This window comes from Esox lucius, chromosome 1 (assembly GCF_011004845.1).
Source record: "Esox lucius isolate fEsoLuc1 chromosome 1, fEsoLuc1.pri, whole genome shotgun sequence".
NCBI classification, from domain to species: Eukaryota; Metazoa; Chordata; class Actinopteri; order Esociformes; family Esocidae; genus Esox; species Esox lucius.
The window spans coordinates 26,191,726-26,216,289 of record NC_047569.1 but is presented as its reverse complement, the minus strand read 5'-3'; the positions used below and the strand labels follow the sequence as shown (position 1 = coordinate 26,216,289).

Genomic DNA, 24,564 nt, shown 5'->3' with positions numbered 1-24,564 from the left:
CGTTACCACATGACAGATAAACCTGGAGACTATAAACAGCGTTTAATGACTAAGAGTTTTAGATGGATGACCACGTCCATTTTCAAATAAAACTTTTTGTGTTGACACAAATTATTTCCTGTTTTGTCAAGGGTTGAGAAGAAAATTCCACCAAATCCGCTTGGTAGCCAATCACCCATACTTTAGGCCAGACCTCCACTTCCCAAAACATGTATTTACAGACATGAGAGCATGCAGAAAAATCTCAACAGGTCAAGACCAGGTCAAAACTAGGAACTTTTTCTCAGTGGCATTTTTTCATTTAGTAGTGTTATTGGTGTTCAGCTAAACTTTATATTTGTTAGACAAAAGATAACAGCTAAATGACCCCTCATATGAAAATCTTTAAAAAAAATCATAGATTTAGACATAGATCTCAAGTTTACACAGAGGTTAGTATAGTAGATAGTACAAGGCTTAATACAGGAGTTAGCACAGAAGTTAATACAGGGGGTTAGTACATAAATTAGTAAAGGGGTTAGCCACTGAAAACCAGGCGTGTTTTGGGTATGTGCCACTGTGATTAAGCTGTTAAAGGTAGTTGGATTTCTACTAAAAGTGAAACATTAGTGTCATTGCCTCACATCATCCCCAATCCTCCCTCACAAGTCATTTCTAATTGGTTACATTGTTACAGTTTCCACACAGACTGTTAAACAGCATCTGACACATGCAGTAGTTGAGTATTTGAATTTCCTAACCAAAGTTTCCAACTGATTGTAATATGCTATTTCAAAGACCCCAAGCATAATGGCTTTGAGGTTAACCAAGGCTTAATCATGAACTAGAGAGGGCAAGACTAATTGTTTAGCTTCAAAGGGACAGGGTCCTTGGTATAGTTTATAGTTTCATCCTAAACGGCACCCTATGTAGGACGCACTTTGGGATGCACACAGTTTATCTGCATTACCCTAGAGTCCTGTTGGACTGGGCCTTGGGACCACATGGCCTTATGGGTAATAATGAGGAACATGTGGAAACAACCAAGCATACTAACAGGAGCATGAAAAAGACGTTGAGTTCAAGCATTAGTGATTATTTACATGAAGTCTACTTGGAAGACTTCCAAGTTAAATATTCGATGTGCTGTTGTACTGAAAGATATTTTAGGATACTGTAATTACACAGGATGTGGTGACTGCTGTTAATGTACCCCGACTCTAAATATTCAACAGTGCATTGGGTCTGTCTCTAGCTTTTGATTTGTCTGTTTTTGTCTGTGTCTTATGTTTATTTAAAGAGTGACATATCTGTCATGTCTCCCCCCGTCCCCGTCTCCAGCACACTGCGTCTCCATGTCTGTCATGTCTCCCCCATCTCCAGCACACTGCGTCTCCATGTCTGTCATGTCTCCCCCATCTCCAGCCCACTGCGTCTCCATGTCTGTCATGTCTCCCCCATCTCCAGCACACTGCGTCTCCATGTCTGTCATGTCTCCCCCATCTCCAGCACACTGCGTCTCCATGTCTGTCATGTCTCCCCCATCTCCAGCACACTGCGTCTCCATGTCTGTCATGTCTCCCCCATCTCCAGCACACTGCTTCTCCATGTCTGTCATGTCTCCCCCATCTCCAGCCCACTGCGTCTCCATGTCTGTCATGTCTCCCCCATCTCCAGCACACTGCGTCTCCATGTCTGTCATGTCTCCCCCATCTCCAGCACACTGCGTCTCCATGTCTGTCATGTCTCCCCCATCTCCAGCCCACTGCTTCTCCATGTCTGTCATGTCTCCCCCATCTCCAGCATACTGCGTCTCCATGTCTGTCATGTCTCCCCCATCTCCAGCACACTGCGTCTCCATGTCTGTCATGTCTCCCCCATCTCCAGCACACTGCGTCTCCATGTCTGTCATGTCTCCCCCATCTCCAGCCCACTGCGTCTCCATGTCTGTCATGTCTCCCCCATCTCCAGCACACTGCGTCTCCATGTCTGTCATGTCTCCCCCATCTCCAGCACACTGCGTCTCCATGTCTGTCATGTCTCCCCCATCTCCAGCACACTGCGTCTCCATGTCTGTCATGTCTCCCCCATCTCCAGCACACTGTGTCTCCATGTCTGTCATGTCTCCCCCATCTCCAGCACACTGCTTCTCCATGTCTGTCATGTCTCCCCCATCTCCAGCACACTGCGTCTCCATGTCTGTCATGTCTCCCCCATCTCCAGCACACTGCGTCTCCATGTCTGTCATGTCTCCCCCATCTCCAGCCCACTGCGTCTCCATGTCTGTCATGTCTCCCCCATCTCCAGCACACTGCGTCTCCATGTCTGTCATGTCTCCCCCATCTCCAGCACCCTGCGTCTCCATGTCTGTGGGAAGGTTTTGTTTCTGATGTGTTTCTGCGTGTTGTCTGTCTCTACCTTTGTAGGACGGTGTTATACGAGTGCTGTCCAGGCTACATGAAAATGGAGGGAAACAAAGGATGCCCAGCAGGTACACAACAACAGTGTGTCTCCAGGTCCAGGGCAGAGGTTCTCCACTCCCAACCTGGGGATCCAGAGAACTGTTGGTTTTCTGCCTAGCATTTATTTGCACTCACCTGGTGTGTCCAGGCCCTGAGGCCTGAAGAGTGCCATTGTTACCAGGTACCTCAGGGGTTGCAGTGTATAAACTCCCACAGCTGAATCCAGTTGCTAGGCTACCCCCGGAGTACAGGACACTCATGTTTGAAGGGCACATATTGTTACAGGGTACACAGCATTATAAAAATGTGTGGTGCAATTTATAAAAAATGGTTAAAAGAATGAGTTTAAATAAGGACATTAAACTCACAATTCCACACTAATATAAAGGTTTGGCTGGCACATTATCCTGCAATGCATGTTTTTTCCATCTAGATTCTTTATGGTTGTTTTAAAGAAACATAAATGTGTTCAAAATTTTACCTATTCCCTATGTACTCCACTACTTAAGAGCAATAGTAGTTCACAATAATGTAAATAATGCACCATTTAAAAATACCTCTCGTTTTAGAAATGTTGACATTATGGTATTCCTGTCTTCCATGTTCTTTAGTGGCCCCTATGGACAATGACTCTACCTAACAGAGTAATCATGTTCTTTTTGTCTTCCATGTTCTTCAGTGGCACCTATAGACAATGTGTATGGTACCTTGGGCCTGGTCAAAGCCATCTCCACTCAAAAGTACTCTGACATATCTAAGCTGAGGGAGAAGATAGAAGGGTTTGGGTCATTCACGTTCTTCGCGCCCAGCAACGAAGCCTGGGACTTGTTGGATGAGGTTAGTCAAAATCAGTACACTGTACATAACGTTTCTGTTTTTGGTGTCTTCTAAAGCGTCTGACCGATAGTGTACATGTAGGTTGCATTCAGCTGCTGCTGAAACACATTGCAGCATCCACAGCACTGGACACCAAAGTGATAACCATGTTGCCAGAATGTTTAATCTCTGCCACATACATGTAGTAAATACCCAGTGGCTCAGACAGTTTAGTCAAATTTACCAGTGATAGTAATGGGATCTTACAGTGCCAAAATCATTATTGTAATCTCATTGTAAAGTCACCATTTCATATATTCCCTAAGTCATATATGGTATTGTTATTTTCCACATCGTTTTTTTTCCCATAAAATGAGTTCTGTCCTAACTGTCCTAACCCAGCAAAACCACAATCAGCTGGAGCTGGTTTTACTTCAACATTTGTAATCAATGTAAATGTAAACAAAGTGCAAAATATGGTCGAAAGGATAATGCCATTGAAATCAAGGACTTGCTTTCATGGCTGCATTTTCACACTGAGCTTTTATGTTAAAACACATGTGAGGCTGATCGCTTTATCATTAAAGTGGAGGATACTAGCTAGCTGCGCGTTTCTCCGTTCTTTTTCGATTTCAATAGGAAGTGCGGACTGCACTGGTGAGCAACGTGAACATTGAGCTGTATAACGCACTTCACTACCACATGGCGAACAAACGACTGCTGACCAAGGACCTGAGGAATGGCCTGGTGGTCACCTCCATGTACAATGACCTGGGACTCTACATCAACCACTACTCCAACGGGGTAAGGCTCCTACTAGTCCAGTCCCAAATGGCACCCTACACCCCTGTGCAGGGCAATACGGTCAACCAGGACCCATTAAGTGTGTTCGCAAGTTCGGTGGTTCCCATGTCATGTGATGTGTAAAGTTGTGGCAATCGAAAGCCAAGGAATTGTGTCCTGTTGGTCGTCATGTGCAGATGTTGACTATGCTGTGCTGTGTCCCATGTGGTGTGTTGTTATGTATGAAGATAGTGACGGTGAACTGTGCCAGAATTATCCACGGCAACCAGGTTGCCACCAACGGAGTGGTGCACGTCATTGACCGTGTCATCACTGCGGTGAGCAACAACATCCGGGAAGTCATCGAGGTGGACGACGAACTCACCAGTCTCAGTGTAGGTTTCTCTTTTCTATCTTTCCTACTGCTCGGTCCTCTTCTCATCGTCTTGTCTACTCTCCCATTTTTCATTTTTGTACGTTATATTAATTCACAAGCACACATTGAGAATGGAGTGTATAATGGAATATGTCATGTGTCCCTACAGGAGGTTGCTGAAGCCTCAGGACTGCTGGAGAAGCTGGGCGAGCCAGGTCATTACACCCTGTTCGCCCCTACCAACGACGCCTTCGATAAGCTGGGCCCAGACGTGCTGCAGCGACTGATGGGTGACAAGGCTGTACTCCAAGGTAAACCAAACTGCTGAAGCCAACTTCAAAGCTCCATCACCTCTCTGGAATGCCTTCTCCAAACACAAAGTGCAGCTCCCGGGAGAGTACTTTAAACAGTAGAGAGGAGACATAAATACTTTATATAAATCTCCAAAACCTGGGCTAAATCCGTGTTTAATGAGATAAAGGTGCAGGAAATGTAACTCAATGGTTCCCGCTCCCCATCTTTGCAGGGCTGAGTAATCGCAAATCCGTTGTTTTTACGATAAACAATTTTTTCTACTCAAAACAGATGGAGCCAGGTAGTTATTGTCTAAGCTGTGGAATTCTCAGACAGTTGGCAAACTGAGCATTGAACTGACCAATTGATAAACAGTTCAAGTTTCAGATGTTGCATAATATATGGCCAATTATTTTTAAAACTTTATTCCAACAAGGAACACAGACTGAGACCAAGGTCTCTTTTACAGCTGGGCCCTGCGTGTGCATGTCTACACATACAGTTCAGGTTGAATGATTAAAACAAACAGGAAAAAATAACGGAGAGTACAGACAAAAACACAGAGGACAGACAAAACAAGAAACACATATAATACAAGAAATAGTACATTTTCTTAAGCGCCGGGGTCATTCTCTAGTGGATGTCGGGCCTGGAGAGGTGTGAAGCACACATACAGTACATATAACAAATACATGTAACACACCTGAAAATACAAATAATGTAATACTTGTGTAGTTCATTTAGAAGTGCTTTATAAACAAACACAAGAGCATGTTGTTTCCGTCTCAAGTACAATGAAGTCCAGCCCACACTGGATGACAAACTACAGGGGGTGTTTTGTAGTTTTGTAGCTAGCACGTAAAAAGTGCGCAATAATAAGTAGCATCCAGCGGTTTAAGTGTGGATGCTGTAGCATGCATGTAGATAATATCCCCATAATCTATAACATTTGTTTTCATTGCATTTAAAATTTGGTCAGCCGTCGAAGCAATAGAGTACATGACAGGGTCATCAGCATCTAGATTAATTTTACTCTGTCTAAACCTATGACCGATAGTGTTTATGTAGAGAATGAACAGTAATGGACCAAGTATCAAATCTTGTGGGACCCCCTTTATTCAACTCCAGTGGTTCCGACTGGACGCTGTCTACTCAATAAAAATGTTTGCAATTCAATTTCTTTATTGGCAAGTATTGCCAAAGCATCAATGTATACAATATACATTGTTCTAAAATGAGATACAAATACAAACAAAAACTCGAACAGCCTGACTTCTATCCTTAAGATAGTCATGAAACCAGATTACTCAAAAATATCGCATGGTCTACAGGAGGCTTGGAATTTAGTCATTTTGGGGGCAAGGCCATTTGGCCTTCAGTGTCACAAACATTTTTAGGGCACCAAGGCCACATGCCAGGGCACAAAGGCCCCTGAGTGAAATAAGAGGATTTGGAGTTTACAAATAAACAACTTGAATTGCTGATAAGAAAAAAAAAACATGCATGAAATAAAACATTATAAACAGTATTCACTCTTTTAATATCATACTATGAATAATAACTTATTACAACTTATGTTTTTTCCACATAAATACGTTTTTTTTTTATGTTTCACCACTAACGCTGCCATGTCGAGTGATGTCAAACCTTTCAAAAAGCGTTCAGGTGTATTTTCCTACTCTGGAACTTTCCCACCACCCACCTCTTGCTCATGAACACACCAAAGCATATTTTTACTGTTCTAAATAACCAGAATAAAGTCAACCCTGTTAACTAACTTAGAAAAGACATGGCTATCTAAACCCAATACATTTTCAAACAAATAATTATGCATTCATATCTCTTTAATATTATATTTATACTAATATACAATATAACTTAGAGATGATGCCATGTATAAACTGCGAAGGCAAGGATGGCATTAGATTGTAGCCAGCAGTAACATGCTTTGCTCATGAACACATGTTTAATTCAGTTAAGCATTAAATAAGTCTGCTATATATTGATAACTAGCTAGCTTGCTTGCATTTATGTAGTCCGTACTTGTTGATGTTCTCAGTTGCGAACTACAAACAAACTTACGAACAAACCGCTTACTGTGAGATTTTGACTGTAGCAGGGACACAAACACCATGATGGCCGCAGGGCATACAATGATTTTCTGGGCATCCACGGCCAAGGCTATCATGGCTATCGTGGCTATCGTGGCTGTTGTAAAATTCCTATGCTGATGTACGGTGTCAAAGGCTTTAGACAAATCTGTAAGCATGGTGGCACAGCACTTGTTATTATCTAAGGCCGGGCTGGCCAACCCTGTTCCTGGAGAGCCACTGTCCTGTAGGTTTTCTCTCCAACTCTTATTCAGCACACCTGATTCTAATTAGTAGTTGGATGAAAAGCAGACTCAGGATAGTCACAAATGAGGCTGAAGAGAAAACCTACAGGACAATGGCTCTCCAGGAACAGGGTTGGCCAGCTCTGATCTAAGGCATTAGCAATATCATTTACACCACGCTTAGATATGGGCTGGTAATTATCCAATTCACTACCATCACCTCCCTTGAGGGGCTGAGGCAATAAACTGGTTGGGACTATATTGGCTATTTTCTCTTTCAAAAAGAAAACCAGCAGAGATAAAGTGCTTATTAAAGCACAAATTTCACAAATTTCACTTTGGTCACTGACAATTCCAGCATCCGATACAAGTTGCATCATTAGGGTTGTGGAGGACTTACCACGTTCAAGTGAGTTAATGGTTTTCCAGAATTAGAGGGATCACTGGCAGACTCCATTATAGCATTAAGAAAATGTCTAGAGTTTGCCCTTTTTATACCTCCAGTCCATTTATATCTCAGTTTCCTAAAAAGCAGCCAATCAGCTGTTTCATCAATTTTCCTAGCCAAGGCCCATGCTTGATTATTTTGTAGGAAGAGATTTTTCAAGTCAAAGGAGAACAAAAGATTAGTTAGAAGTCCACTGTTCCGGTGCCAATTCCCCTGCAAACGCATTGCCTTGTCCCAGATGGCTGTTTATGGGCGTAACCGCTATGGGTGTTTTTCGGTGGGGAGGTCTGTGTTGACATCCCTTCATGACCTTTTTTTAATTTAACAGGAAACCAACCTAAATTATTTTTCTCACTCATGGGCAAAATGAAAACACATGTTATCATGAGCACTATGCTAGCAGGCAACATATTTCTGTGGTGCGGCCATATAAAACACATCAACTCTATGCTAAATGGACACAGTACATTTAGCAACACAGTGCTAACTTATGAAACTGACCTGAGCCACCAACAATCTCTGCCACCATCCTCCACGCATTATTGTGCTTGTCCCCCGCTATAAGCGTTTCCACCAGTTGGTAGCAGAACGTTTCACATGGAGCAAAAACATGTGCCGTTGCAGTACAAGATGGACCAACAAGGAATACCGTCTCTTGTTTATGAAAGACTCTGCTTCCATTTGATAAATTAATCATTTGCTGCCTTCCCGAGATGCTTTGCACAACCATCAACGACGCCTTGACGCTGTTCAAAGAAAATGAATTGTATCCATCCGTGGCTGCGGGAGTGCCGGAACAGTGGACCTGAAGTCTCTTTAGTGGGGTGTGTTTATCAGCCATGGGGGGAAAAACTGAAGAGAAGAAAGAGAACACTAGAACTGGGTCCATTTTGCAATTTGTGTATAAAAGCTCTGAGAGACAAAGGTCATGGAAAAAGTCTTGCTCTTAGAAGTGTTTATAGTTTCTCAGAAAAATTATTCGGGGGTCAGTTTTTTTTGCCTAGTGTCAGTTGTCACTGATATCATTTGCCAATAGCTTAACCCAATAGCTTAATATTTGTGAGGTGTATTTTTTAGAATAAGGTCTATTAATGTAGGTTTTTCTGGGTCTTTTGGATTAGGACAGTTAGGTGTAGTTATAAGTGGAGTAAGATTTTGTTTGTTACAACTGTCTTTTAGTTTAAGCAATGCTGGCATCAGCCAGTCCAGATTGAGATTTCCAAAAATCAATAATTCAGAGTTTGCATAATTAGAAAATGTGCAAATTTCAGACACATTCTGAGATTTCATATTTTTTTTATCGTTTGACATTGTAAAATGTAACTTCTATAGCCTCTTTAGTGTATGTTCACAAAATACGATTTTTCGTACGATTTTTCTTGCTTGCAACTTTACCAGACAACTGCTGTGTTGTCTGTCTGTGTCGCTAAAAGGCACGTAATATGATCTGACTTCAAAACTGAACTGAAAAGGTCTATAAATTCCTGTGTGTCTCCCTATAAGTACCATATTAGAGAACCAAATGTCAGTTCCAGTCATAAAGTTTAGTGGATGTGTGTGTGTGTGTGTGCGCGTGTGCATGTGTGTGTGAGAAAGGTGTGTGTGTGTGAATGTGTGTGTGAGAAAGGTGAGTGTGTGTGAATGTGTGTGTGAGAAAGGGCTCCACGGCGGAGTCTGAAGTGTAGGGCACCTCACCACCGTTTGAAGAGACGGTGCATTTGCAGTAAAAGACATGTCGGTCAAAGGCGTCGGTGTGATTAGACCATTTCAGGTCCTGAGTGATACGCACACAGAGGAAATGAAGTGGTCTACCAACCATGGTAATGTTTAGGTTGGCACAGAGCCGTGCTCCCTTTCATCCTCTCAAGTCAGCTCCATGTTTGGGGGAAGGGTTGTTCATGTACCACTCCAACAGGGCTCGACCCTCCTCCCGGTAGGTGGTTTTGTTGTCATAGCAGATCAGGCCAGTGTCATGTTGTCAGCATGCTAGTTGATTGACCTGGAATGGCTCGTGGTGTTTAGTCACGGGTGAACAGGGAGTACAGGTCGGGGCTGAGCACGCAACCAATCGGGAGCTCCGTGTTGATGTTTCTTCCCTTTAGATCGACCTTCTACCTCTCGTTGCTTTGCCAAGTCAGATCTTGCCTGTTTCCCAGAGCCAGGTCTTACATGAACAATGGTGTAGATCACGCGGCTCTTGTCAAAATACTGCATTATTTTGGGAATGGGGTGTGATTTTCAGACAAAGGTTCAAAGCATTGGAATGATCCCTAGTTTCTTTATGAGTTGTGAGATTACGTCACTTTACTCAACTTCAACTTGCCCAGTTGTAGTAGAAATGTCTTCCAAACATTTCACAAGAAAGTAAATACCTTATGGACATTAGACATTCCTTTCCCTTTTTATTGTATGCTGACTTCTATTTAATCTAATATTACATAGCATTTTAACATGAAACATTGCCCAGATGAATAGTTTAAACCATTTACAAGTGGCTTAAGACTGGCACAGTACATTAGTATTGGTAGAAAAATAATCATACAAATGAATCTACCTGATGTTGTTAGGATTAGGGTTACACAATACTCATATCTGCCTGAAAGTCATTGAGGAACATTTATTGGCTGATAAAAAAAAGTCTAAAGAGAATCTGAAGCGCACCGTGTTCAGTCAGTTTTTCCATTCTGAAATGTTCAGTTGAGCAGAAGTGATGTAGGAACTACCCATTTTAAAATGGGTTTGGGTTGTGGAAGACAATTAGCGTGGACACTGCTCTTTAAACATGCCTCATTGTGTCAAGCTTCATCTTACCAAAGTGTGGTTCTAAACAGCATCATGCTATCCACATTGTGATAATAAATAGTTTATTTCAAATGAGGTATTGCTACAACAATGCATTCAATTAAATACATGTCACTTTGTACAGGATGCTGAATTGGGTAAGTAATAAGACTTTTCATCTCTCTCCAGCTCTGCTGAACTTCCACCTGCTGAATTCTGTCCAGTGCTCTGAGGGCATAATGTCAGGACAGAGCTTTGAGACCCTGGAGGGCCACAACATTGAAATTGGTTGTGATGGTAACAGCTTGACAGTCAACGGCATCAAGATGGTGTTGAAAAAAGACATCCTCACCACCAATGGAGTCATCCACCTCATTGATGAGGTCCTCATGCCTGACTCAGGTGAGCACCCCCTCTCTCCCCTCCTAATAGTAATACATTCCATTTATATAGTGACACTTCTCCCCTCCTAATAGTAATACATTCCATTTATATAGTGACACTTGTCCCCTCCTAATAGTAATACATTCCATTTATATAGTGACACTTCTCCCCTCCTAATAGTAATACATTCCATTTATATAGTGACACTTCTCCCCTCCTAATAGTAATACATTCCATTTATATAGTGACACTTCTCCCCTCCTAATAGTAATACATTCCATTTATATAGTGACATTCTCCCCTCCTAATAGTAATACATTACATATTCATAAAGTTATTTGCATTACAGAGTTTGTCGCCTTTCACACGTAATTACATTACATTCACATTGGCAAGGGTTTGTAGAAATGTAAAATGGAGTTACTATATGGATAAATCAGGGTTGCCAGGGACATTCCCATCCTGGATATACCAGCATGGCATCCTTCCTTGTCTCCTGTGGCCTCTACTGATTTACGAGGTTCACTGACATGTGTCGAGGGCTTTGAAAGCAAGGTTAGTCATTTCCTCTGCAAATGGCTGGGCCTGCCACGAAGCCTGCGCAGGATCGCCTTATACGGCCAGAAAAACAAACTACGTCTCTCAAGTTTTTGATCCAATCGGTGTGCAATTTTCTTCCCAGCCCAACCAACCTGTATTGTTGGGGGTTGGCAGAGACTCCAGCATGCCCCCCCTTGTGTCAAAGAAGAGGATCACTCGAACATATCCTCAGCTGTTGCCTGAAAGCTCTGAGAGAGGGACGCTATCGCTGGCGTCACGATCAGGTCCTGAAAGCCGTAGCTGATTCCATCTCAGCAAAGCTAAACACGAGCGTCTAGCGAGACAGGCCACTATTTATCAAGGCCGGGGTGAAACCACGGTCTCAGGCAAGGGGAGTGGGCAGGCTCCTCGTCCCTGCACGGGGACTGGCAGCTGAAAGTCGACCTGGGGAAGCAGCTCTAGTTCCCAAAAAACATTGCAGTGATCACACTAAGGCCAGACATGGTCCTGCTGGAGCTGATTGTTCCATTGGAAGACTGGGTGGAGTAGGCCTATGAGGAAGAGAGCCGTGTACGAGGACCTGGTTGACAAGTGTTGGAAGCAGGGATGGTGGGCGCAATACGTCCCGATTGAGATGGGTTGTAGAGGTTTTGCTGGCCAGTCGTTCTTCAGGGCCCTCGTACTCCTTGGCATCACAGGTCTGCACAGTAGAAAAGCCATCAAAAATGCCACAGAGGCGCCAGAGAAGGCACCGGATGGCTATGGATCAAGAGGGGGCATTGGCCGGGTCGCCTGGGCTAGGGTGTGGGATTGTTGAAAGACCCGAAACACCCGATAATCCCAGGTTACATCACTGATGATGCATGAGTGCATCGTAAGATGCATTTAATAACTATCCATAAAAGACACAGAAGTTGTATTTGGATATGCTTTAGCTGTTAAACTAGTTAGAAACCCACATGGATTGAAAAAAATTATGAACTAAGGACACAGTGACAGAAAGAACCCACATTGGGAAAGACTCCAGTTTACAGTGAAATGTAATGGGATGTGTTCAAGTGTTGATTTTTTAGTTATAGAGAATATATAATGCTGTTGTATGTGTACCCTAAGCAAGGTTGTAATGGTGTGTGTGTGTGTGTGTGTGTGTGTCTGTGTGTGTGTGTCTGTGTGTGCGCACTTTTAGCCAAGCAGGTGATGGAGCTGCTCTCCTCTACCCAGTCCACCTTTACTGATTTGGTATCCGAGCTCGGTTTGTCTGCAAACATGGTACCCGGAGCTGAATACACACTACTGGCCCCACACAACACTGTCTTCACTGGTGAGTACACACTACTGCCCCACACAACACTGTCTTCACTGGTGAGTACACACTACTGCCCCACACAACACTGTCTTCACTGGTGAGTACACACTACTGCCCCACAAAACACTGTCTTCACTGGTGAGTACACACTACTGGCCCCACACAACACTGTCTTCACTGGTGAGTACACACTACTGGCCCCACACAACACTGTCTTCACTGGTGAGTACACACTACTGGCCCACAAAACACTGTCTTCACTGGTGAGCACACACTACTGCCCCACACAACACTGTCTTCACTGGTGAGTACACACTACTGCCCCACAAAACACTGTCTTCACTGGTGAGCACACACTACTGGCCCCACAAAACACTGTCTTCACTGGTGAGTGAAGACAACACTGTCTTCACTGGTGAGTACACACTACTGCCCCACAAAACACTGTCTTCACTGGTGAGCAAACACTACTCTCCCACAAAACACTGTCTTCACTGGTGAGCACACACTACTGGCCCACAAAACACTGTCTTCACTGGTGAGCACACACTACTGGTCCACAAAACACTGTCTTCACTGGTGAGCAGACACTACTGCCCCACACAACACTGTCTTCACTGGTGAGCACACACTACTGGCCCACAAAACACTGTCTTCACTGGTGAGCACACACTACTGCCCCACAAAACACTGTCTTCACTGGTGAGCACACACTACTGCCCCACAAAACACTGTCTTCACTGGTGAGCACACACTACTGGCCCCACACAACACTGTCTTCACTGGTGAGCACACACTACTGCCCCACAAAACACTATCTTCACTGGTGAGCACACACTACTGCCCCACAAAACACTGTCTTCACTGGTGAGCACACACTACTGCCCCACAAAACACTGTCTTCACTGGTGAGCACACACTACTGGCCCACAAAACACTGTCTTCACTGGTGAGCACACACTACTGCCCCACAAAACACTGTCTTCACTGGTGAGCACACACTACTGCCCCACAAAACACTGTCTTCACTGGTGAGCACACACTACTGCCCCACAAAACACTGTCTTCACTGTTAAGCACACAATACTGGCCAGGCAAAATTTTGTCAGCCAACTTAAAACACTCTGCATCATCTTGGAAACATTCTTCAAACCTTCAAAAAATTACCTGGAAATCAGGGTTGGAGGATTCAGTAGGGAGTAAGCAGGAAATCCAAGGCTCTCCAACCAGGAAGGAATTTAGTAACCCTACTGAACTCCGACATCTTTGCTTTCTCTCTATCTCAATCATTTCCCTCCTCCTCAGATGGGCAAACACACAATTTATATTTAATTCAAAAGGCTTTATTGGCATTGTAAATTCTAAGCAAAAATTCAACACACACACTTCAAAGGGTAAAGGCAGTGCAAATGTCACAGTTAAGCAATAAGCCAGAAGGGAGTGTGCTATAGGGTCAATATATCATGGCCAAAATCGTTTGTGCATGACACATTGCAGAGTGCTTTGACACAGCACACCACAAACTGCTGAGATAACCTATTAGTTATTACTATTAAACACAGGTTACCAATACAATTATAACAGTAAAATGTTATCTTATGTCATACCTATGACATACAATCACATAATCCCAATTTTTCAAAAAATCCGCCCCAATCAGCAAACAACTCAGTTTACAATATTTACTAAGCAAATATTTGCTTCTTTGCAGCACCTCTTTCACATATTCCTCTCCTTCGTTCTTTCCGTCTCCTCTTAACAGGCGGGTAAATACACGCAGAGATTAAATCTGTGGAAAACACCAGACATTAGTCTTGCTGTCATGCTGATTCAATAGCGAGCAATATACTGGACATATAAGGGTCTCTTGAAGGATGTGCTGGGATGCATCATACTGTAGCTGGAGTTTTATGCGATGAAAACCCTATGAATAAATCACTACCACTACTCACGTTCACACATTCCGCAGAGTAACATTCTAGACCTCAGAGGGGGTGGGGAGAGATGTCTTTTACCCCAATCCAGCATTAACGCATTTGTGATAAACGGAAATACACAAGTATAACAGAACCAGAGTATATATAAATGACCAGTAGGACAGTAGCCTTGTGGTTGCTGGCCAAAAGACCCCCCTAGGATGGAAATTTAGAGGGTTGAGCTTGTAAATTTCCTCTATAAAATTGTTCTCTGACTATGTCAACATACAGAAAATAGAATATCTCAGTAGCTCTTAAACTTTCCTAAATTAGTTGGAGCCACAGTTTCTTCTGTTTTTCTACAATATTTCTATATCAATCCAGAGGAAATGATGGTCCTTTAAAAAGCTTGTATCAATCAAGTCTGGCTATTGTTCAAACTGACTCACTGTAATCTTTTGATCTCTTACTATGTACTGATATAACATATCTTGTCCTCTAGATGAGGTGATGTCCATTGACCAGAGTGACCTGAAGAAGATTCTGGAGAACCACATCCTGAAGCAAAAAATCACTCTGGGAAAGCTTTACAACGGACAGCGCCTGGAGACCATTGGCGGGAGGCTCCTTAGAGTCTTCATTTACCGTTCAGTAAGTGTGTGTGTGTGTGTGTGTGTGTACCTGCATGCATTCGTCTAAGTCATTCCCTTGTCTCTGAGCAGCAGGTATAAACAGTGGGTGTCTGCCACACACCAGTCATATCACTTAACCCAAACTATCCATCTTCAGGAATTACTATGAGGACAAACTCTAGTGCAAGCACATGAGGGGCTGTATAAGACATAATTCATTCTGGTACTCTCACATGCATACATTCTCCTTTCACATACATATATTTTCACTCTCACATACATACATTCTCCTTTCACATACATATATTTTCACTCTCACATACATACATTCTCCTTTCACATACATATATTTGTACATGCTCATCTGCACCTAACGTTGTTCACAGCATGGCAGAAAGTGAAATGAGACAACTTTTCAGACCAGGGGGCAACTCGGTATTTTGAATAAAGATAAATGTATGTATACATTTTTAAATACATTAAGTTGAATTAACATACATTCTACATAAATTTTGCATTGAAAAAATATATTTATTTTCCATATGGGGTGAGTTGCCCCCTGGTCTGAAAAGTCGTCCCATTTCACTTTCTGCCGTGCTGTGAACAATGTTAGGTGCAGATGAGCATGTCCTTTGCTGCTCAATGGAAGAAATAGTATCAGAGCATGTTAAAATAGTTCTTAAAACTCCAATGGCTTGCTGCAAAGCGTTCGTCTCATCTCTGTCCATGCTGATCGCGACCTGAACAAGACTCTGCTCGAGTTTCTCAGCCAATCACAGGGTGAGGTTGACAGCTAATCACAGCGCGAGAAATGTTCTGCCATCCGTTTCTACTATACTCCTTCCGTTTCCACTAAACTTTCTCTCACACACACATACATTCTTCTCTCACATACATTTATTTTCTTTACACATGCATACATTTTCTGCTTATATACATACATTATTTAAAATTTTGACTGCATATAAAAATATGTTCTCATGAGAGAAAAAAACTGTAGGTATGTTAGAGTGAAAATATATGTATGTGAAAGGAAAATGTATGTATGTTTGTGAGAGTGAAAATATATGCATGTGAAAGGAGAATGTATGTATGTGAGAGTGAAAATATATGTATGTGAAAGGAGAATGTATGTATGTGAGAGTGAAAATATATATATGTGAAAGGAGAATGTATGTATGTGAGAGTGAAAATATATGTATGTGAAAGGAGAATGTATGTATGTGAGAGTGAAAATATATATATGTGAAAGGAGAATGTATGTATGTGTGAGAGTGAAAATATATGTATATGAAAGGAGAATGTATGTATGTGAGAGTGAAAATATATGTATGTGAAAGGAGAATGTATGTATGTGAGAGTACCAGAATGAATAATGTCTTATACGGCCCCTCATACAAGCAGGCTTGATTTCCATGCTTTATAAAGATTTTTCAGCTTTAAAGTTCTACTAGTTTGGTTCTTATGCTAGCTTACTCAAAATACCAGAATATTTAATTATATTTCATGCTCGTTTAACATTTGGTCATAAATCTGCCTACATTTTTGTTATTTTAGTTCATGAGAACTAGGTTCCTTACTCCAATTACAGTTGAAGTCGGAAGTTTGCATACACTTAGGATGAAGTGATAAAAAGTATTTTTTCAACCACACCACAGATGTCATGTTAACAAACAATAGATTTGGCAAGTCAGTTAGGACATCTACTTTGTGCACGACACAAGTAATTTGTCCAACAATTGTTTATTAACAGATTATTTCACTTAAAATTCACTATACCCCAATTCCAGTGGGTCAGAAGTTTACATACACTAAGTTGACTGTGCCATTAAACAAAATTCACCCAACTTGTTGTGGGAAGCTTTCACCCAAGTTAAACAATTCAAAACCAAATACAAATTGAGTGTATGTACACTTTTGACCCACTAGGAAATAAATCATTCTCTCTACTATTATTCTGACATTTCACATTCCTAAAATAAAGTGGTGATCCTAACTAAAGCTAAGACAGGAAGTTTTTTCAAGGATTACATGTCAGGAATTGTGAACAACTGAGTTTAAATGTATTTGGCTCAGGTATATGTAAACTTCTAGGCTCAGGTATATGTAAACTTCTGACTTCAACTGTAAATATTGACCAGCTTTAGTCTGTAATAGGGATGTGCATTGGACCATACTTTATTATCCGAATAGTATATGTTGTTATTCGAATAGTATTCAGTTAACCGAATTTAAAAACTACCGATACCACATGAGCGCTACATAATGCGCGAAAGACAGGGTGTTGTTCTCATGTAACATTGGCTCAATGACCATCCGTGTGACAAAAGAGCGACTACATGTATGGAGGAAGCCATGTGGTTGACACGCAAAACTACAGAACTAGAAGACAATACTAATCAACAAACAACATAAAGATTATTGGATGGAAGAGTCTTGAGAAGCTAGTTAGCTGAACTAGCCAGCTATGTTAATTGCTTAACTCAGCATTTTCTGCACTCTCAACCGCCTTTCGATTCCACAGCTGAACTTGTGGCCACATATTCTTTCCGGAGGTATCATTAAATCAGTAAATATATTCCATCTTCCCTTGAATTAGTTGAATTTCATCCACTTGCTAACAATAATTGCGTTATTCTGACTGACTGGGCCTGACCACACAACTACTTCTTTGAATGAGAAACGTAAACAACAAACGTGTGAAGGAGCGCATGTTATAGAAACGACTTAAAACGTTATACTTTTTTAAATGTCATGGTATATCGTCATATGTAAAAAATTTTGATTTTAATTTCAAAAGTATTTTCAATAACATTCAAGTATATTCATTTAAACCAAAAAAATACATATATCTAAAATAAATGGGGGTTAATTGAATACACTCACAAGTATTCGACTATACGTGCCCATCTCTAGTCTGTAACATATGGTCAGATTTAGTCTGAAATGTATGGTCAGATTTAGTCTGTAATGTATGGTCAGATTTGGTCTGTAATGTATGGTCAGATTTGGTCTGTAATGTATGGTCAGATTTAGTCTATAATGTATGGTCAGATTTTGCGTTAATAAAACAAGTTGTTCCAATGATAATGCCAACCAAAGAAACAGCCTGGCAGATCAAGAAGAGATCAGCAGATGATGATCTATACTTGTGGACATTCATGTTCGGTTAGGCCCACTGAGTTCTCACTTGAGTCAGGTCTTTTACTTGTATACCCTCCATCCTGCCATCGTTAGGCGGTGTGCATAGAGAATGCGTGCCTTGTGCGCGGCAGCAAGGAGGGCAGTAACGGAGCGCTCCACCTGATGAGAACCCTGTTGAAGCCAGCTGAGGCCTCCATGTTCCAGATCCTCACTGACCACGGGGGATTCAGGTACACTGCTTGGGGACAGAATGGCTGTGTATGGTTTGGCCTGGTACCAGATTTGTATCTGCTTCTGCAAACAACATGTCTTAAACACATACAGATCTGAGATTAAGCTCAATAAAATATTTTTTTCCAAGGTAACTATATGTTCCACTTCATATTAAGTAACTTTGGGCTTGTGTTTTGGTTGTAGGATCTTCTTGTCCCTGATGGAGTCTGCTGGTCTGACTGATCTGCTCAAACAGGAAGGAGATTACACTCTGTTTGCTCCCAGTGATGAGGCCTTTGCTGGCATCAGTGAACGTGAACTGGCTCTGCTCAGAGGTTATTCTCTTTTCCTTTCCATCTTTTTGAGAATCTTTAATATTCTCTGTCTCTTTCAGTCAAACATTCTCTTACATCATAGTGGTCAGGAAGAACTCCTGACATTAATTCATTTTGGAGGGTACTGTTGCTACTATATTTTCTAAAGGCACTGTGCACAATAGCCAAAGGATGATATTAACCAAATGGGCTAATTATATAGGTGTCTTTGCTACACGCCATATTCGCGGTATGTACTACAGTATGTGCCTGGTTCTATATACTATCATTCCATAGTGTCTTGTCTGGCTGGCTAGGTAATCAGAATGCCCTGCGTACCATCCTGCTCTACCACTTCAGCAACGGAGTGTTCATTGGAGGAGGTCTTGAGACTGGAGTGACCAACCTTCTCAAGTCTCTCCAGGGCAACAACCTCAGAGTATTGCATGTGAGTTCAGACCTAAACACTCATCAAGGTTGTTAATGTAAAAAATAATTGTAATGTCTAATGTGTTTTCTGTTAACTTTAGCAAAAAACATTGCAAGATCCTGAAAATGTTGTGTAATGTTTGTATTGAAAATCAAGAGCCTTTTGTCAGATCCACTTAACTTATCATTAACAACAGCTGCAACTCTGACATCAACAATAATGCAAACAGATATTTTAATTAGGAAATTCAGCTATAATTCCATGAAACACTTCAACATGTTTGGGAATTAAGGACATCTGAAATGATGGTCATCTAATGACTAAGAAACTTTTTTAAAAATGTTTTGGCTTTCCCAGAGACTTTGGACAAAATGTGTAAGCTGACAAAAAAAAGGCTCTGCTCTGTGATAATCTAAAAAATGCATTGAATAGTGGGTTGGAATGACTGCTATTGATCTACTGTCAGTATAGACTATTTAGTGCTTTGGTTCTGCCTACAACAATATGACAGACTCGATTTTGCAACGTTTGATTTATTTTGGTTTGTAACATTAAAAAGGGGCTGATATTTTGTTGATTAATGACATTTACGAAGTGAAGTTTAGTCTCTTTGGTTTGTGCATGCAAGATGTCTGATCTGTTTTCAAGCCATCAGTGTATTTTGGTCTTCTCTCCTTCTTTCCACCAGGCCAACAACACAATCAGGGTGAACGCTGTTGAGGTCCCTAAACACGATGTCATGGCCACTAACGGTGTCGTTCATTTTGTCAAAACCCTCCTCTACCCCAGAGGTAAGTTTGGCACAAACCTCCCAGTGGAGAACTCAATCCCCTTTGATTGTATTGACTTGTGTTAAGAGACACACTATACAGGAAATAAAATGCTTAGGCACTGTTGAATGACTCATAATGTCTAACCAATCTGGTCTCTGGGAAATACATACCTTAGTATATGTAAATCTGCAACAGCAATATTCCTACATGTTACTTTGCTTTAAGGTACATTACAATGCGTTACTAAAATATATAGGGTTTTACCAATTCGCAACAACATATCATATATTATGCATGCAACTAATAAGTATCTCACAAATGTACAAAAACATAGGATCTGTTACAAATTATATTTAAGGTTAGAATTCAGTTTTGGTATCAAAGTCCTGGGGTTGAGGTTAGAAGAAAACAAAAAATCCCTCAGCTACTTGTAACACCTTGTGTATTTACTCTAATATAAAGTGTTATAAGTAGCTCTTATGCCTGTACTGTTTCGTCCTGTAGAGCTGCCTGTTGGTGACTCTGAACTCTTGGGCCTGCTGAGAAGACTCACCAAATACCTGGAGTTCAAGGTTCTGTACCAGACCACACCCACATAAAAGAACATACCCCACCCATATAATGAAACAGGACAAGAGACCAAACCCACATTATTTAAATGAGATCCCTGAACTAACAACATACGATGACATCTAATTCTTTGTTACAAAATGAAAAAAACAGTGCATCACAGAGGAAAATATTCCTGTTAATGATATGTATGGAATAAAAAAATATGGTTGGAATAACAAAATATAGTTTACAGTCTTTGATCAGTCTTTTTATTCATTAACAGTTGGTATCAGGATTCAGATATCAGGAAATCCCCCTTACATTCATGAGTGAGTACAAACAGAGTTGTCCAAGTCTTAGATGTCTTGTGTATCTTTTTGCATTGCAACTCCACTGACTAACTGCTGTGTTCTACTATTGCCTTCAGGGAGGACGGTCACACGTGTCATTGAGAATGGTAAGTTCCATTTAAAGGATTGAAACATCCTCCATGCACAAACAGGAAGTACTAACAGTAAGAAAACATTGTGCTACAAGAGCTGAAGAGTTGGCACATATACAATAAACAGGATCCCAGCATTCAACAAGATTTAAGTCCATTAGGAAAAACATTATCTGTTCAGGTAATTACATTACAGACAGCAACAAGAGAGGACCTGCTGTCAGAGAGGACCAAACTCCTGGGGAGGTTTTTGTCTGTTTTGGATTTAAAACTATATTGAATTAAGGCTTAATACTTAACTTTGATTTGTGCTGTACTCTGATGTACTCTGATCTCTGACATCACAGAGACATTTGCACGGAAGTTCATGTTTATGCAATCAGTCCCCATAGAGTTTCCAACTCTATGGGGAAAACTGATTATTGAAGAAAGCCGTTAACTGGAAAGTTTCTTCAAAGCACATAACTTCATCTCAACTTGTCATATGTTTTTTTTTACAGACAATGAAAGGTTGCTGTTAAGTCTAATTGGATTTAAACCGTGCATTTTAATTTCTATGAATCACAATGTGTGTCTTTTCATCTTCATTCGGACCAGATCCTACCAGTTGGCTATTTTTATGTTACGTTCCTCGGTGAACCATTTGTTGTTGTTTATTACAGTTGTTAAACTTGTCTTCTGGTTCTCTCTGAAGTGCCTGATGTCACCAAGGTGACCAGGGTTATTGAGAGGGACCCTTCCCTCACCAAGGTGACCAGGGTTATTGAAGGACAGCCTAAGTTCACCAAGGTAAAGCTCTCCAACAACCCGTGTATCAACAATTGTAACAACCCGTTTGTCAATCGTCGTACCCCCAAAATCACCCTGACCATCCGGAGAGACACTACACTGTATAAATCTAATAGACTGTTATCATTAGGTCACCAGAGTCGTTGAGGGGGATCCTTCTGTCACCAAAGTTACAAGGGTGATCTCAGGTACGTACCTCAAAGATACAGAGGTTTTGACAGAGGTCTATGTTTGGTGAACATTGGGCACAGTTAGTCAAATAAACAGGTTTGTTTTCGCTGTGTAGTGTAATGATTATCTATATGACACAGCTAAGGGTTTCTGAGGTCAAACACAGGTCTACATGTCTGTTGAATCATAAGTCTACATGAATGTCTGTTGAATCATAGGTCTACATACATGTGTGTTGAATCATAGGTCTACATGCATGTGTGTTGAATCATAGGTCTACATGCATGTGTGTTGAATCATAGGTCTACATGCATGTGTGTTGAATCATAGGTCTACATGCATGTGTGTTGAATCATATATGACTCAACGTATGACTCTACGTATATGACTGATGTTATATTTCAACATGATACCATGCACAGGTCCTCAGTACTCCAGCAGCAGTAGCTCCAGCCACAGTATCTCTGAATTTGATCTGGAAGGTCAGTTACATTACCCCCTCTGATTGTTATATGATAACAAAGGAGCACGTAAAAAAGCAGAGCTTGTTTAGTTGAAGAACATTTTGCACACAATATGTTGCAGAAACTGACAACAGGATTCCAAGTGCCTGCCACGTTTGTATAATAGAAGTGGTTCTTTGGACATATATTAGTTCAAGTCAAGTCTCTGAATCTTTGCTGTAGGTTCTGATTACTCTCATGTCTCTACCATTGAAGGAAAAACCTCAATGCTCAATATGGACACTGATCAAATCAAGTTCTTCCAATAACTGCTTGAAGTCTGTGACCTATTGACGTCACCAGACGCTGAGTATCTTCTCCAGTGCTAACGGCATTTCGTTGTACTGTACGTGTACTTGTTCAGTCACAATTCATTTTAATCTAATCAGTGATTCTCTACCATGCCTGTGCTCTTGGCATTTGTAAATGGTACAATCATGTACGCACACCAATAAAAGCTCTATAATTTAACTGAATGGAAATTAAACCTTTGTAGAATAGAGCCAAAAGAAGTAGATGATAACGCCTTGATGATAACGAAGGGCACTGTATGGTCACTAAGTGTTGGGTTCTAAGTGTTGGGTTCTAAGTGTTGGGTTCTAAGTTTTGGGTTCTATAAGGTTTACATTTTCCTTCACAGAGGGAAGCCCAAGACGGGTCCCTGGCAGGAGAATTCCAGGTAAAACATGATTCCTCGATAAGATCAACATTTTGGAGGAATTCCTGTACAATAGAAATGTATTAATTAAACAGCTATCATTGAGCATTGACTTGAACGGGGCTTTCCATTCTAGAAACATTAATACTATTATTTGGATTGTATGTTGATCTGTTTTCTTTGTTCCTAGCCGGCACTAGGAGAAGAGTCAGACCAGAGGAACAAAGAGCATGAGCATGGACAGACCAGGTGACTGAAGCTTCACCAGCAACCAGAAAAGGACACCGAAAATAATGACCACAAACATATCTTTCATTCAAACACACTCTAACTGATGTGTGTATGTGTGTGTATGTATGTGTATGTGTATTTGTGTGTGGGGGGGGTACGTGTGTAGACATACATTACTTGAAAATGAGAGAGTAAAGCCATTTGCTAAATAAAATAAAAGTAATTGGTCCATGTAGACAACTAAAAGCCATCAATATATGTAAATAATGTACACATATTTGTGGGTTTTGGGGGTATATTACAGATCGCAGATTAGAAGCCAGTGGGAAGTATAAAAATAATCTACAACACCAAGCTATTTTAAGCCTTGACCAGAGGTTCAGGTGATACAACAGGAATTTGGGGAATATTTTGTAATTTACCTCTGCATGATATCGCTTTTGTGTTGTTCTCATTGAAAAAATAATTGAGTGCTATTTTCTGACTATAATTTAGGCCTAGATTCAATCAGATTAAGCGTCAGTTGATGATAATATTTGCAGTGTCTGAGGTGTAATTGCTTTTCAACTATCAAATCAGTGAGTGGCTGCTCTTGCAGTTATATTGAAGCCACCTGTGTAGGCTTTATAGCCTATAGAAATAATGATACTAAATGAAAATCATAAAACAAAATAAAAATTATTTTATTAGGCAATTACTCAATTGATAGCATATCCAATCATACTGTTCGCAATAACCTAATCAGCTTTAACACACTGAATATGCATTTGACAGCTCAACTACAATTTCACCTTTAACTAAATAAAATCATCTTCTGTAACAGTGTCAGCTAAAGCAGATCTGATTGAATTGGGCCCTTGATTCTTGAACTGTAAAATCTTCCTACCACTTGTAATTTCTGTTCTGATCTCTATGTCACAATGTATATATTCTCTTTTTCTAACCCTGTCTTTGCATTTAGATCTTTCAAAAATGCAACATTCTGACAAACTGAACTTTTAACATATTTTCAATAAAGTGTATTCTTGGATATGAATTGTGTCATTTGGCATGACCTTTTTATTAGAACATTTGTATTAGAACATTTCAAAATAAGGTACAATTGTAGGTTTTGTAAAAGTAGTTTTACAAAACCTTGTGAGGATAACGTAATAATTAGTAAATCCATGATTTACTGTTTCTAAATCTTTATATTGCATTGTTCAAAACTAGAGAAAATATTTACCTCCAGGTAAAACATATTTTCCTTTAAGTCACAGACACAGCGCATTAGCTAGCGGAGTCCATTCAGA

General features: G+C 40.9%; 1 protein-coding gene across 1 annotated transcript in view; it reads left to right on the top strand.

Moving 5' to 3' along the window:
- Window positions 1-24,308, top strand: part of postnb (periostin, osteoblast specific factor b) — a 36,763-nt gene extending 12,455 nt beyond the window's left edge. The window contains exons 3-22 of the mRNA XM_010869870.3: window positions 2,406-2,470; window positions 3,121-3,278; window positions 3,897-4,061; window positions 4,289-4,435; window positions 4,586-4,727; window positions 10,464-10,676; window positions 12,385-12,519; window positions 14,923-15,071; window positions 18,290-18,426; window positions 18,614-18,744; window positions 19,041-19,171; window positions 19,842-19,944; window positions 20,431-20,498; window positions 20,762-20,807; window positions 20,906-20,935; window positions 21,615-21,709; window positions 21,840-21,897; window positions 22,303-22,362; window positions 23,024-23,062; window positions 23,232-24,308. Coding sequence (XP_010868172.1) covers window positions 2,406-2,470; window positions 3,121-3,278; window positions 3,897-4,061; window positions 4,289-4,435; window positions 4,586-4,727; window positions 10,464-10,676; window positions 12,385-12,519; window positions 14,923-15,071; window positions 18,290-18,426; window positions 18,614-18,744; window positions 19,041-19,171; window positions 19,842-19,944; window positions 20,431-20,498; window positions 20,762-20,807; window positions 20,906-20,935; window positions 21,615-21,709; window positions 21,840-21,897; window positions 22,303-22,362; window positions 23,024-23,062; window positions 23,232-23,275 — 2,116 coding nt within the window. The 3' untranslated portion in view covers window positions 23,276-24,308. The remainder of the gene's footprint in view (window positions 1-2,405; window positions 2,471-3,120; window positions 3,279-3,896; window positions 4,062-4,288; window positions 4,436-4,585; window positions 4,728-10,463; window positions 10,677-12,384; window positions 12,520-14,922; window positions 15,072-18,289; window positions 18,427-18,613; window positions 18,745-19,040; window positions 19,172-19,841; window positions 19,945-20,430; window positions 20,499-20,761; window positions 20,808-20,905; window positions 20,936-21,614; window positions 21,710-21,839; window positions 21,898-22,302; window positions 22,363-23,023; window positions 23,063-23,231) is intronic.
- Window positions 24,309-24,564: the final 256 nt, after the last annotated feature.